Raw genomic sequence first — 13,392 nt, 5'->3', positions numbered from 1 at the left:
TATACACAACTAGAGCCTATGGCACCCTTCAGGACAGGTTGACATGCCTATAACATCACCCCCCCCCCCCCCCATCTAAAAAAGTGAGCCAAGGTGACAGCTCATTTAACCGGGCCTCGGACACTTCGTCTAGTTTTGGTATTGGAAGTAAAGCGTTGCTATGATGCTGGTAGACAAGCTTAAATTCAGTAACCTTTGCATATGTGGTTTTATCTTTTAAAATTACATAATAAAGTAAATGAATGAAGGAAGGAAATTTTTGAGGGCTCGCTTCTTTGTTTGACACAACCTTAATGAAAACCAGCAGATAATGAAGCCAAGGAAAGAATGGGGGATGTTAATTGTACTGTTTTAAGTGTATTGTAATCATTGTGATATAGATGTGAAGAAAGTAAAGTGGACGAAAAGATAAGTTCTTGCTGGCAGGGACCGAACACAGGTGCACTCAAGCACTTTTCACACAAAATTTTCGTTTTTTCCTGGTGTTCCAATATAGATAGATGCCAGCGATGTGAACGACACCTGTATAAATCAGATGTGCAATAAACTTCACCAGTTCTTGTGGTGTCACCTCTTTCCATGAGCCACCTCTCTCCGCATAGGTTGGCATTCCAAAATATGCATCCAAGCATATTTGTTCGCATTTTTGCAGATAGTATTAAAAAAACAGAAGAACAAAATCAAGCGCAGTCCTAAAGCGTCTCGCGCTGCTCTGTAGTGTGGGGCTGAGATCTGCTCCGGCAGCCTTCTTGTCGTGAGGAGAAGCTTTGCAGCCGGCACCAGCACATCGCTCCCCAGCGACGTGTGGACCTCGCACGTAACCAGAGTAGCTTTAAGATTGTGCACAAAGGTCAGCAGCTAAGCACACGCGGCGGAGGAGACAACTTGAGGCCGTAAATGAAACCAACTCCTGAACGACTGCGGATGTCCCAAGCTGACGCAAAACATTGTCGCCATCGGACCTTGAAGCTGAGGTGCTGTCATCTTCAGACTCAAAGCTCGTCGTCACTAAATTTACGTGCAGTTGCAAGATAGTTTCGAGCGGTGTACGTTTCTCACGGTGCAGGTGCGCACCCATGCGCGTGTGACGCTGCCGCCATATGAGCGACTAGCGACACGGGATGCGGCCCTGTGTCTGATATAACAATAGAAGCAAAACCAAAGCTGCTGGAAACTGGCTGAAAAGGCCACGTCCACACGTTATACATGTGGCGGACTTTCGGAAATAATTTTTGGTAGAATAAATTTTCCTCGACTCCAAAGCTCTCTAGTGAATAGCTGGCATAATTTTCAGGCAATTATTACCGCTCAACGCTCTCAGATTGCGAAGCTGACACCATAATTTGATATTTGACTTGCGAAAGTTCTTTTGATTACAGAACTTTGATATTACTGAAGCATAACCCCAAGTGGCACGCATTTCTCTCAAGTTCGTCTGCCAAGCGCATTTTCCCAACAGCACAAACACATTGGTTTGCGCAAAGGTCTGTCAAAAATCACTGTGTTGCCAAAACGGGCAAATTCAAACTGATTCTGAAAGTTGAGTGGCTGGACTAACTAGTAGAAGGTGCTAGGTGCACGAGAAACAAATTCAACGTGCCAAAATCGAGGATTCAAAGCATCGATCACCGGTGATCGATTTGAATAGGCGTGGTAACAAAAGAGCTAAGAAATTGGGACAGGGGTAAAACACGTCTTCCCACGTCCTTCAGAGAAGCAGGAAGTGTGACGCCAGGTTGTTATTTTGCTCTTCTGCCACGCTATATTATATATCTTAACACGATTCCTTGCCCGACATAAGACCTGTATAGAGTATTTTTGTGAAGGAGTGTGGTAGAATGGTGGTAGAATACTCAACTGCCACACAGAGGGAGTGGGTTCAGATCCCATCTGATCCTAGAATGCCCTCTCCATGCTGGCCTGTGTGACAGGCATGCAAAAGTCCACTTGCATTAATATAAACATCTCTGGTTGCCACTGTTTTTGTTTTTCGCACAGTTTCAGCATATCTTTGCTTTGGAATTCCTGTCTGAGGTACGGGCTAATACTGTATCCTGAGATATGCATAGCTGCTCATGTTGCATGACCTCAGTTGTTCCGGATTGCCAAGTTTTCTCGTGAACCAAAAAACGATTTAAAAAATTTCGGTTTCACTCCAGAACAAAATAATAGATAAAATTTTGGTTATGTTTTCGTTCCGGCAAAAATAAAGTTTTTTCGTTTTTTGTTTTTGTTTTCATTCCGTTCTAACACACTGATACACCACAGTGCATTTTTGTATATAAACAGTACAAATTTTGTGTGATATTTTTTTATATTTGGAACTGTGCATTCAAGCAGAGTGACTGAAAACGAGCAGTAACTTTTTGTACTATGGCCAACTGTGTGAAAAACAAACCTCCTGGATATCAGCTTTATCATTTTTTTTTTTGATAAATCACCTTGGCTTAGAGATGCAATGATTGAGGTGGTTAGATGCACAGGTTATTTATTGTCCGCTTTACATATGTGGCAAGTGGCACTTGAATCGCACCAACCTTTTTGTAGTTACGACTGTTGGTGCAACATGCATATTTTGGCATATATTGATTTATGTAACTTTTTTTATACGTTTTTAGCAATTTGATCATTTTAAACATTCAAGCTACTGGCGCTTTAAGAGCCAAAAGTATAATTGCAACTTTTGGACTGCAATTGTAAAATTTTTTCTCGTAGGGGTTGATCTACCTTGAGCTGCTGTATCAGTAGTTGTTTGTCGTCCTACCCCAATGTACAGTTTTTGAAGTTGGCTTTTGTATTGAAAGAAAATGCCTGTCAATCGTTCTTTCTGTCCTATTTTGGTTTCAATTAATTAAAATAGTAGAACTCCGGCTAGAATCTAAGGTGTCCGCATGCAGAATAGCACTGCCAATCTTGCAAAAGTAAAATTTCTGCCTGCTTTAGATTTTGTTAAGTGTTGATACTACACAATGGCGGTAAATTGGGCTAGTTGGTTGCTCATGATCGTAAAATAACAGCGCAAAAGATGACGGACGAACACACAGAGACAAACGAGCGCTACAAACTAGTACTGTGATACTGATGATAGTGTGGTCCGCTGCGGTGGCATAGCGGTTATGGTGCCTGGCTGCTGACCCAAAGGTTGCGAGTTTGATCCCGGCCACGGCGGTCACATTTCGATGGAGGCGTGTACTGTGTGATGTCAGTGCACGTTAAAGAACACCAGATGGTCCAAATTTCCGGAGCCCTCCACTACGGCATCCCTTATAATCACATCCTGGTTTCGGGACATTAAACCCCAGATATTATTATAGTGATGCTAGTGTGTGGATTCTACATGGTACATTTCATTGTCTTTGTAGCCTGGAGATTATGTTGCCCATCTTATTGGACATGAAGGCCCAGGGAGTTTGCTTTCCGAGCTAAAGGCACGAGGTGAGTTGATTCAACATCTCTTGTGGTCATTTTTTTTAAAGGACAAAAATAGCATGCACTTCCTAGGAATTTAGGTTATAGTTATAGATGGGTGAATAGTAAATTTGAGATTTGAAGTACACAGTGATTTGGTTGAATAATTTTGAATCAAATAGTTTGAATAGTATATATCACATGTGATAAAGAAAAATGGGCATATTGTCATTACCCAACTTGTGCAATATAGTTAAGGATTAGAACAAAGCTTGTGCGAATGCAACTTTTTTGGTTTGAAGCAAAGTGGAAGCAACTTAAAATATTCGTAGGATTCGGATAGTGTAGGGTGCAAGTTATCGGCAGTAAAATAGGTTACATTATAAGATTTGCTATACTTAGTGCATATAAATCCGTATAACTTGCTCCTAAACTTGAAAAAATAATAATTGAGATGCAGGTAATATGTACCCTTAACCTAAGGGGAAAGTGTGGCTTCGTGACACTGTGGATTTCCACTGAACAAGGCGGTTTCACGGCATAGCAGCCACACGCTGCAGTGAAACCACTCTTTCAGGGGGTTACGTGTGGTAAAATATACGTCTATTAGTTCATTTCGAATACTTCGAAATTTTGCAAATTTCGAATTCTCATCGAAGTGAATTTGAATACTGTAACGTTCGTTTGAATATTTGAAGCGCTCGAATATTTGCTCGTGCCTAACTAAATCTATGACAGGGTTCGCTCTATGCACGGCTGGTGCTGAAGCCTAGCTCTGGTTCCAGCTGCACACAGTCGTACCATGCACGTGTTAACATCCCCTTCCTGTAGTAGCACGAGTAATCGCGGCTACAATGGGTTCGGGCGAATAAGACAACAGGCTAGGTCAACAAACAACACTTTATTGTGATGCTAGCAATAATGCAAAAATGTCGCTTAGAGGGATAGTCAGCTCTATGTAGAAAACAAAGGGCTTAGTCCTTTGGTCGATTGTCGGTGGCTCCCGGGTTCTTCGTGTGATGTGGGCAACCGCTGGCACAAACACAAGAGGGGCTGTCTCTCTCTGTCCGGTCGGCTTGTTGGTTCCCGCTGCCAGTCTGCGATCGCGCCAGCGTTAAGGAAAGGAAATGGGTGCGCGTGCTATCCTACATGTGTAGTGTAATAAACGGGAAAAATGATGTTTAATGCTTTTTAGGGGACAACGTTGTTTGTTTATTTCATGCTACATATAGGATAGCACACGCGCCCATTTGATGCCGACAATTTCATGCTAACAATGCCACTAAGGCATTGTCGGCATGAAATTCCTGAAAACTCATTCACAAATATTTTGGTTACTATGAGCTTCTTTGATGGATATGGACTCCAATTTGTTTTTGCAGGCTGGGTTAATTCTTTAGTAGGTGGAGAGAAAGATGGGGCACGGGGCTTCAGCTTTACCATTGTCAATGTTGACCTCACTGAAGAAGGCATAGGTAAGTAAACACGCTGTTATCTTTCAGTGGACCCTATTGGTTTACATCAGCTCCATGGGCTGGTTACCATCTCTCTAGAGGAAGACCTTTGTCACATTGGTTCGCACCCAAAGCTCGGGGAGAAAAATGTAAAATGCGTTGTTTGTATGTCCCACAGCAAAAGCAGGGCTAGGTTAGTTCTTTTGTGACGTCTGACTAACCTATAGCAGATTGTATGACGACAGCTTTATAAGCTGGCTGACACATCTGCATATCACGAATGTTAATATAACACAGGGCTTTATTAAACCAGAAATCATCGTATGCTTATAGGCGATGCGCAAAGCGCCGACGACGCCATCTGCCGCCACGGCTCGGAAGCGCTGATGGGTCCGGGCGATCAGTGTTCGCGCGAGTGTCTACGCGAGTGCACGGATGGATGTGTTTTCATCGTGATTTAATGACTCTGTCGGGCCTCAGCGATGTCGAAAAATAACTGCTGCGTTGTCGGCTGCCCAAACACACCGAAAAAATCGCCAGGAACGCACTTCTACAGGTTTCTGGTGCTATTTCATGAGCGAGAGCGACGGTGGCGGTGGATTGCGGCTGTACGACGTAGAAGCTAAGCAATCGCGCTTTGTTTACGGTAGTGTTAGACCGATTACCGTGTTTTTATTTCTCCATTTATGTCACCACGTCTTCAGCGAACGCTACTACGTTTACATTTGGTCGCCTCGCCTGTATTGTAGACGCTACAATGCACATGAGGTTGTTATCACTGATAAGACGCGATGCCTAGGCTCTCTTGAAAAACGAATGGCGCGAAGCGCTATGCCAGAGAATGTGGGGCAGGTGACGGCTCCTTTACAAAAGCGCCATGGAATCACACGTGTGCTGCACGAAATGGGCTGCATTCTACCTAATGATGGCACTGGAATGCGATCACCGGTACAGAATGTTCGCTGTGCGCTCGCCTCAACTGTATGCATATTGGCTTTAAAACATGGCACCTGTGCGCACTGAAGGCTTTTGACAGGACATTCAACCGATTCAACCTCCCTTTGAATGCCTCGTAACATGACTTCATGCTAATAAAAAACACCCTTGATGTATCCCACTAATGCTCATTCGCTTTACACAAGCTGTGTTATGAGTGGGGCCATAGGCGTGCGCACGGGGGGTGGGGGCTTTCCTATTTGCCAAGGGGGGGGGGGGAGGGGCGCAAAATCTGCCCCTTGCATTAACGTAGTGGGGCCTGGGGGCGCTGAGATGATCCTTTGCCCCCCCTTTGATGTGTGTCTGGTGAGGCTATGACGCCACTCCTCCCGAACGTGCAGACCAGCAGCGGCGAGCCGCGCGCGGCAATGGCGGAGTCTGCGCACGCGCCGGCGCCAGTCTGTCTGGCGCGGCTACGACGCCACTCCCGAACGCGCAGACCAGCAACGGCGAGCCGCGCGCAGCGGTGGCGGTGTCTTCGCGCGCGCCGGCGCCAGTGTGTCTGGCGCGGCTAAGACGCCACTCCTCCTGAACGCGCACGCCAGAAGAAGCCTCATCCATCAGAGAAACCGACATTTTGTGCCAGAACTGTTTCAACCGCTTCAAACAGATCGCCGTAGAGTCTCTGGATGCATCTCATTCTGACGAAAATTTTGATCCCGAACAAATTGCTGTCGAAGAGCTAAACGTATTCGTGAAGACAACAAAATATATTTTTTTCAGCGAAATTACAGGGGGTCGACGGACATGCACCGACGTTCTTCTCTGAACACATCCAGCAAATACGTAGCCAAGCTGCTATGACAAGCTAGGTGACCACCAGCTCCGCAGTGACTCAGTCCCGCGCCACTAGCGCAAGCTGCCGAGATATTTTTTCACAAGTTTATCGTGCTGGTTTCAAAGTTTTACCAACACTGACCCTTCGCGTGGCCGCACCCGTGAAATCCATGCGCCGGTGCGACAGCGCTCCCTCAAAACCTACTATGTAAACACATGGCACGTAAACGAAGCTACTGTGTCGAGAAAAAACGTTGGTTCATGCGTCAACGCATGCAGGCATTAGTGATCGGGACGTTATAAAGAAAGCGGTGTACTTACGATGAGCTCCACTTTGTAGGAAAGCTTGTTGACGCTTGTCTGTGGCAAACACTTGGTGCGTATAGTGACATAGTCGTCCCACACAGCTGTGACATCGGACACATGTCCACTATTATAAAGCGCGGCTCCTTTGCGCACACTATCACCGCAAAAGTAATTATCAGGGACGCGCACAAGCGGCAAATCGCACGCGTGCACTTCCGTCATGCTTGCAGTGAAATGAGGCGTCTGCTACGCGACCCATCAGCGGTTCCAACGGCCGCCGCTATGCGGCTTTCAGTGGCGCCCCTATAGGCGCTGCGCATCGTGAATAGACGATTTTCCGCAGCGGTGCACGGGTGCTGCCATGTTTGATCACGTGATCGTAACTGGCCTTCCCCCTGCCGGTTGCCCCAGCCAACGCATTGGGTCAGCGAAGCGGCCGTGGCTGTACCACACAGGCTGGTTGCAGCAGGGTGTAAGCAAGTCACACGCTTGCGCAGCGAAACATAGTTCTACATGTAATCGCCTCAAAGTTGATAACGTTGAGACATTTGCGTTTGTTTGGTATGTACTACGCCGCAGCGATAAGTGATATGTTTAATCTATTTCGCATTTATCGCATACACCTTTAATTGTTGTATTAGCAACCGCCAGTAGCTGGGGTTACAAGCCAACATAGCAGCGCCTATGCAGACATGACCGCCCGCTTCGATCCAAACTCGCGCTTGCTACTCGCCCACTGTCCTCAGAGCAATGAATAAATGGCGAAATCGGCTATTCCTTTGTGTCATCTCACACTGGGGAAAAAACATCCGGTGTGCTTTGTCTTTATTATTGAGATTAGCTGTGTTTATTTAGCCACGCCTACTAAGCCTTGTCTCTGAAAATTTGAGAATGAACCTTGGAAACACTGCAGAATGTTGACGAATAAATTGCTCTCGAAGCTTCACGATGCAAATATAAAAGAACTAAATGCGTAGGTTTCGAACTTACGGGCCACACAGCGCAGGATGACAACGTGATAAATTAGAGGCGGAAGGAAACTGCATCCACAGGTGCTGCCATGTTGACTTTTCCGGCGCTGCCATCTGCTCGCTTTTACTTGCGTGCGCGCAGACGCTATGGGGACGCCGAGCAGACGATGTGGCGCGGAGACGTATTGAGCAGCGCATAACAGCAGCGGTACGGCCACGGTGCGGTGGCGCCATCTAGTTTTGATTCAACAAACCAGCTGTGGAAATTTGTCTATGGGGGTCATGCAAGACAGGTTTGTGTACCGTATTTACTCAGTTGTAACGCGAGTTTTTAACCCTTTGTGGTCTGTTGTTGGTCCTCTCCTGACTACGCAACATGCCCGCAACGATCCATTGTTGGGTGCTGCTTGACAAGCTCTTTCATGGTTGATTCACGTGGACGCTTTCTCGCTGTGTTATGCGCCATCTCTAATAGAATAAATGAACTTCTTTTGCTTGAGCTTTACTTTCTTTAGCTTTGGACCGGAACGAATGGTAGGTGGATAAAGGTTTCAAACCACAAGGGGTTAAAAATGATTCCTGTTGCTCGTCAACCCTCACGTTGCATGATAATAAAAGCAGAACGCAAAAAAGACAGGACATACTCTGCTCTTATTTTCACAGTGAACCAACTCGCCCAGCAACGCATTATATTAGCCTCACGATGCAGTAGCATTGCCAAAATCAACCATGTTAAAACAAATATGCTGTATCCCACGGCTTTCAGCATTATGTTAGCAACTGCATATTTCGATCCAATCCATAGAAAAGTCAACCGTAGCCAAAACTTGTTTCTGTCCTCCATGTCCAAGTTGACACCGTTTTTGCTTACAGTGCTGCAACTGCTACTTTTCAAAGTGACAGTAAAGTTCAGGTTCTTTTGAAGATGAGAAACCACACTCCACACTCGGCGCCCGAGACGCACCACCCGAGGTGATATAAACGAAGTGGGAGGTGAAATTAAGTTTGAAGGTAGACAACAAAGCTCCACACTCGGCGCCTGAGACGCACCACCCGAGTGGGAGTAATTAACTTTGGATTCGCTGGTCGCTTGAAGAATGAGGTACGCTGGAGAAGTTTAGAGTGTTAAGCGGTTTATTGGATGGGACTCAGCGACAATTCGCTATGGCGACAGTCAAGGCAAAAGCACGGGCTCCGAGAGCGAGCGGCGTTTATAAGAGGACGACCCACTAGGAGCCGCTGGAGAACGCAACCGTTAAACAGTACCAATTGCTTCGACACAATTACCCCGGGTACGAAAAGTGAGCCGTCCGGCGACCTAACAGCTCGTCACTATGAGTGGGTCATAGTAGGCCTTGAGGCGCTCCACGTTGACTATGTCGCGCCCTCGACGGCGCATGTCCGAAGCTGGTTCTATGGGTTCGATCAAGTAGTTGACCGGGGATGTGCGCTCGACGACCCGGTATGGGCCTTCGTATTTCGGCAGCAGTTTTGAAGAGAGGCCACTTGCAGTGGTAGGGACCGAGAGCCATACGAGTGCTCCAGGGAGGAACGTAGGCTCAGAAGTGGTGGTGCCATCGCGAATGCTCTTCTGCAGCTCTTGTTCCTGCGTCGTAAATGTCTTGGCAAGCTCGGGACACTCTTCAGCAAGCCTGGCTGTGTCAGAAATAGGCGCACACTCAGATGGATCCGGCTTGTATGGAAGTATCGTGTCGATGGTGTGCGACGGGTGCCTTCCGTAAAGTAAGAAGAAGGGTGAAAAACCAGTAGTGCTCTGAGGGGCGGTATTATAGGCGTAGGTGACGAAGGGCAGAATGGCATCCCAATTGGTGTGATCGGCGGCGACGTACATTGACAGCATGTCGCCGAGCGTGCGGTTAAAGCGTTCGGTTAGGCCATTCGTCTGCGGGTGGTAAGCAGTAGTTTTGCCGTGAACAGCATGGCACTCTTTCAGAATGGCTTCCACGACTTCTGATAAGAAGACACGGCCTCGATCGCTGAGAAGCTCTTGGGGTGGACCGTGACGCAGTATGAATCTGTGTAGTAGGAAGGAGGCAACATCGCGCGCTGTAGCCGCTGGGAGGGCGGCGGTTCCGGCGTATCGCGTTAGATGGTCAACAGCGACGATGGCCCAGCGGTTACCAGCCGAAGTCAGAGGAAGTGGTCCATACAAATCGATGCCCACGCGCCCAAACGGACGGTTAGGGCAAGGTAATGGTTGTAGACTTGCTGGCAACACGTGCGTTGCAGGTTTTCGGCGTTGGCAATCGAGGCAGGAGCGAACGAACTTCTGCACGTAGCGGTACATCCCACGCCAGAAGTATCGTTGTCGAATGTGGTGGTAAGTTTTGGATACCCCAGAGTGCGCGCATTGCGGGTCAGAGTGGAAGGCTTCGCATATTTCAGAACGCAGACTGCGGGGTATCACTAGTAGCCACTGGCGGCCGTCGGCGTTGTAATTGCGTCGGTGCAGGAGGTCGTCACGAACGGCGAAATGGTGGGCTTGACGACGCAACGCGCGAGTGGATGGTGTTGCCGACGGATCAGTGAGCAAGTCGATCAGCGACGTGATCCATTTATCCTTGCGCTGTTCGGTAGTGATGGTGTGAACGTTGATTGAAGCAACAGCCATGTGAGGTACTGAGCAGGGGGCATTGTCGTCAGGCAAGGGGGAGCGCGAGAGGGCGTCGGCGTCAGCATGCTGGCGTCCGTTGCGGTACAGCACGCGGATGTCGTAGTCCTGCAGGCGAAGTGCCCAGCGGGCGAGACGGCCTGAGGGATCCTTCAATGACGACAGCCAGCATAGTGCATGATGGTCGGTGACGACATCAAATGGGCGACCATACAAATAAGGTCGAAACTTTGTAAGGGCCCATATGATCGCCAGGCACTCTTTTTCCGTGACTGAGTAATTGGTCTCGGCTCTGGTAAGCGTACGGCTTGCGTATGCCACGACATATTCGGGGAACCCTGGTTTGCGCTGCGCAAGGACAGCGCCGAGGCCTACACTGCTGGCGTCCGTGTGTACCTCCGTTGGGGCCGTAGGATCGTAGTGGCGTAGTATGGGAGGAGATGTCAACAAACGACGGAGCTTTGCGAACGCGTCGTCACGCTCGGACGACCACGAATTTAGGGGTCCGTTACTTCCAAGGAGCTTCGTCAGTGGCGATATGATTGCGGCAAAGTTTCGTATGAAGCGTCAAAAGTACGAACACAGTCCTACGAAACTGCGCAGTTCTTTTACGGACGTAGGTTTGGGAAATTCGGCCACGGCCTGAAGCTTGGCCAGATCGGGAAGGATTCCGTCCTTGGACACGACGTAGCCGAGGATTGTCAGCTGCCGTGCTGCAAATCGGCACTTCTTCAGATTCAGTTGGAGGCCGGCCTTGTGCAAATGCGTCAAAACATGCCGCAGACGTTGGAGATGCGTGGAGAAGTCTGGAGCGAAAACCACGACGTCGTCCAGGTAACACAAGCACGTGTGCCATTTCAAGTTACGCAGAACGGTGTCCATCATGCGCTCGAAGGTCGCGGGCGCATTACACAGACCAAACGGCATGACGTTGAACTCGTACAAGCCGTCGGGCGTGACAAAGGCTGTCTTCGGTCGAGCGTCATCCGCCATGGGTACTTGCCAGTACCTCGAGCGCAAATCAAGAGACGAAAAGAATTCGGCTCCTTGCAGGCTGTCAATCGCGTCGTCGATTCGCGGCAGCGGATAAACATTCTTGCGAGTGATCTTGTTGAGCCGTCGGTAGTCCACACAGAACTGCACGGAACTGTCCTTCTTCGCAACGAGAACAACGGAAGACGCCCATGGGCTGTCCGAGGGCCGAATAACGTCGCGTCGAAGAATATCGTCGACTTGCTCAGTAATGACCCGCCGTTCTGCGGGAGACACGCGATATGGACGTTGGCGCAGTGGTGGTTGGGCGCCGGTGTCGATGCGATGCGTAACAATAGAAGTGCGGCCGAGAGAAGTTTGCCCGACATCGAAAGAAGAACGAAATTCTTCCAGCAGGCACAGAAGTTGGGAACGCTGGACCGATGTGAGGTCGTCAGCAATGGAGGACCTAAACACATCAGCAGGTGACGAATCGGACGCGGAAACAGCACTGAGCGTACCGGAACTGGGACAGTGCGTGTCATCGGGTGCGTCCATAACTTGTGCGTCTTCGAGGTGTTCCACTCTGCCAAGACACTCCCCTCGCACCAACGTAACAATGTATGGAGATGGGTTGTGAACAAAAATAGCGGTAATGCCCTGAGTGACCTGGACGGTCGCGAAAGGTACCAGCAAGCCTCTCCTTGTGCAAACGTGGTCAGATGGCGAAATGAGTGCAATGGTGTCGGAGAGGCCGGCGCAGTCGACGGACACAGCCGTCGACGAGTTTGGAGGCACTTTGGTATTGTCTTTGACGAGGATCTTGCTCGATACCGATGAAGTGTCTGCCGGCGTCAGATCTGAGAACGGGGAGAGTTCGATTTCGGCTTGTGCGCAATGAATTACGGCTTCGTGGCGGGAGAGAAAATCCCATCCCAGGATGACGTCGTGAGAGCATGCAGCAATTATAATGAACTCGACATCGTACAGAACGTCCTGAATGACGACGCGAGCTGTGCGTATTGCTGTAGGATGAATACTCTGGGAGCTAGCTGTACGGAGAGACATCCCAGAAAGTGGCGTCCTCACTTTTCGTTGTAATCGGTTCAATTTTTGGTCCATAACGGATACGGCGGCTCCAGTGTCGACAAGGGCAGATGCGGGAACACTGTCGACAAACACGTCTATGACGTTCGATGGGCTTCGCTGAGGGCTTTCGCAGTTCGATAGCGTCGCAGCCCTTGCCTCCTGGACTGCGACGACTAGTTTTCTGGGTCGCGTGCGACCGGACGTGGGCGCATCGGCGACAGTGAGCGACGTCGTGGAGACGGAGAGCGCCGAGTAGATGGAGCCTGGCGTGACGTCGGCGACAGAGGCGTAGGTGGGCCGTAAAATGTGCGGTTTGACTGGCTGGTGGCGGGCGACACGACTTGAGGCGGTTGGACGCGATTGCAGTAACGCGCCACGTGGCCGGCGTAACCGCATGCGAAGCATATGGGGCGGTTGTCAGGTGTGCGCCATCGGTTTGCTGGAGCAGGGCCCGCCCAGGGCGCAGGACGTGATTGACGGGGTGGCGACTGATATGACTGCATCGTTGGCTGCAGTCGTGGCCTCTGCATGACGTCAGCGTAGGTAGCCGGCACAGCCGCTTCGAAGGACTGATGTCTAGCGGCGGCTTCGGCGTAACTGTGTGGGGCTGCCGTAGGTATTACTGGGGACGTCCTGGCGACAACTTGGGCGTAACTGAGTGGTGCAGGAGCTGGATGGTGCTGGTGGTACTCAGGCATGACCTCCGCAATTTCCTGCTCAATCGCTCGACGGAGGGGAGGGAGAAGAGTGGTTGACGGCTGTTGAACGTACTGAGGTTGAGCAAAGT

The 13,392-nt window shown here is 49.3% G+C and overlaps 1 protein-coding gene across 2 annotated transcripts in view; it reads left to right on the top strand.

The window, feature by feature from the left end:
- Positions 1-13,392, top strand: part of LOC119379410 (insulin-degrading enzyme) — a 439,455-nt gene that overhangs the window by 133,534 nt on the left and 292,529 nt on the right. For both annotated transcript variants that reach the window (XM_049411974.1, XM_037648727.2), the window contains exons 9-10: positions 3,363-3,435; positions 4,791-4,883. In XM_049411974.1, coding sequence (XP_049267931.1) covers positions 3,363-3,435; positions 4,791-4,883 — 166 coding nt within the window. The remainder of the gene's footprint in view (positions 1-3,362; positions 3,436-4,790; positions 4,884-13,392) is intronic.

The sequence above is a fragment of the Rhipicephalus sanguineus genome, chromosome 1 (genome assembly GCF_013339695.2).
Source record: "Rhipicephalus sanguineus isolate Rsan-2018 chromosome 1, BIME_Rsan_1.4, whole genome shotgun sequence".
NCBI classification, from domain to species: Eukaryota; Metazoa; Arthropoda; class Arachnida; order Ixodida; family Ixodidae; genus Rhipicephalus; species Rhipicephalus sanguineus.
The sequence above is the reverse complement of the archived record's forward strand: the minus strand, read 5'-3'. Positions and strand labels throughout refer to the sequence as shown.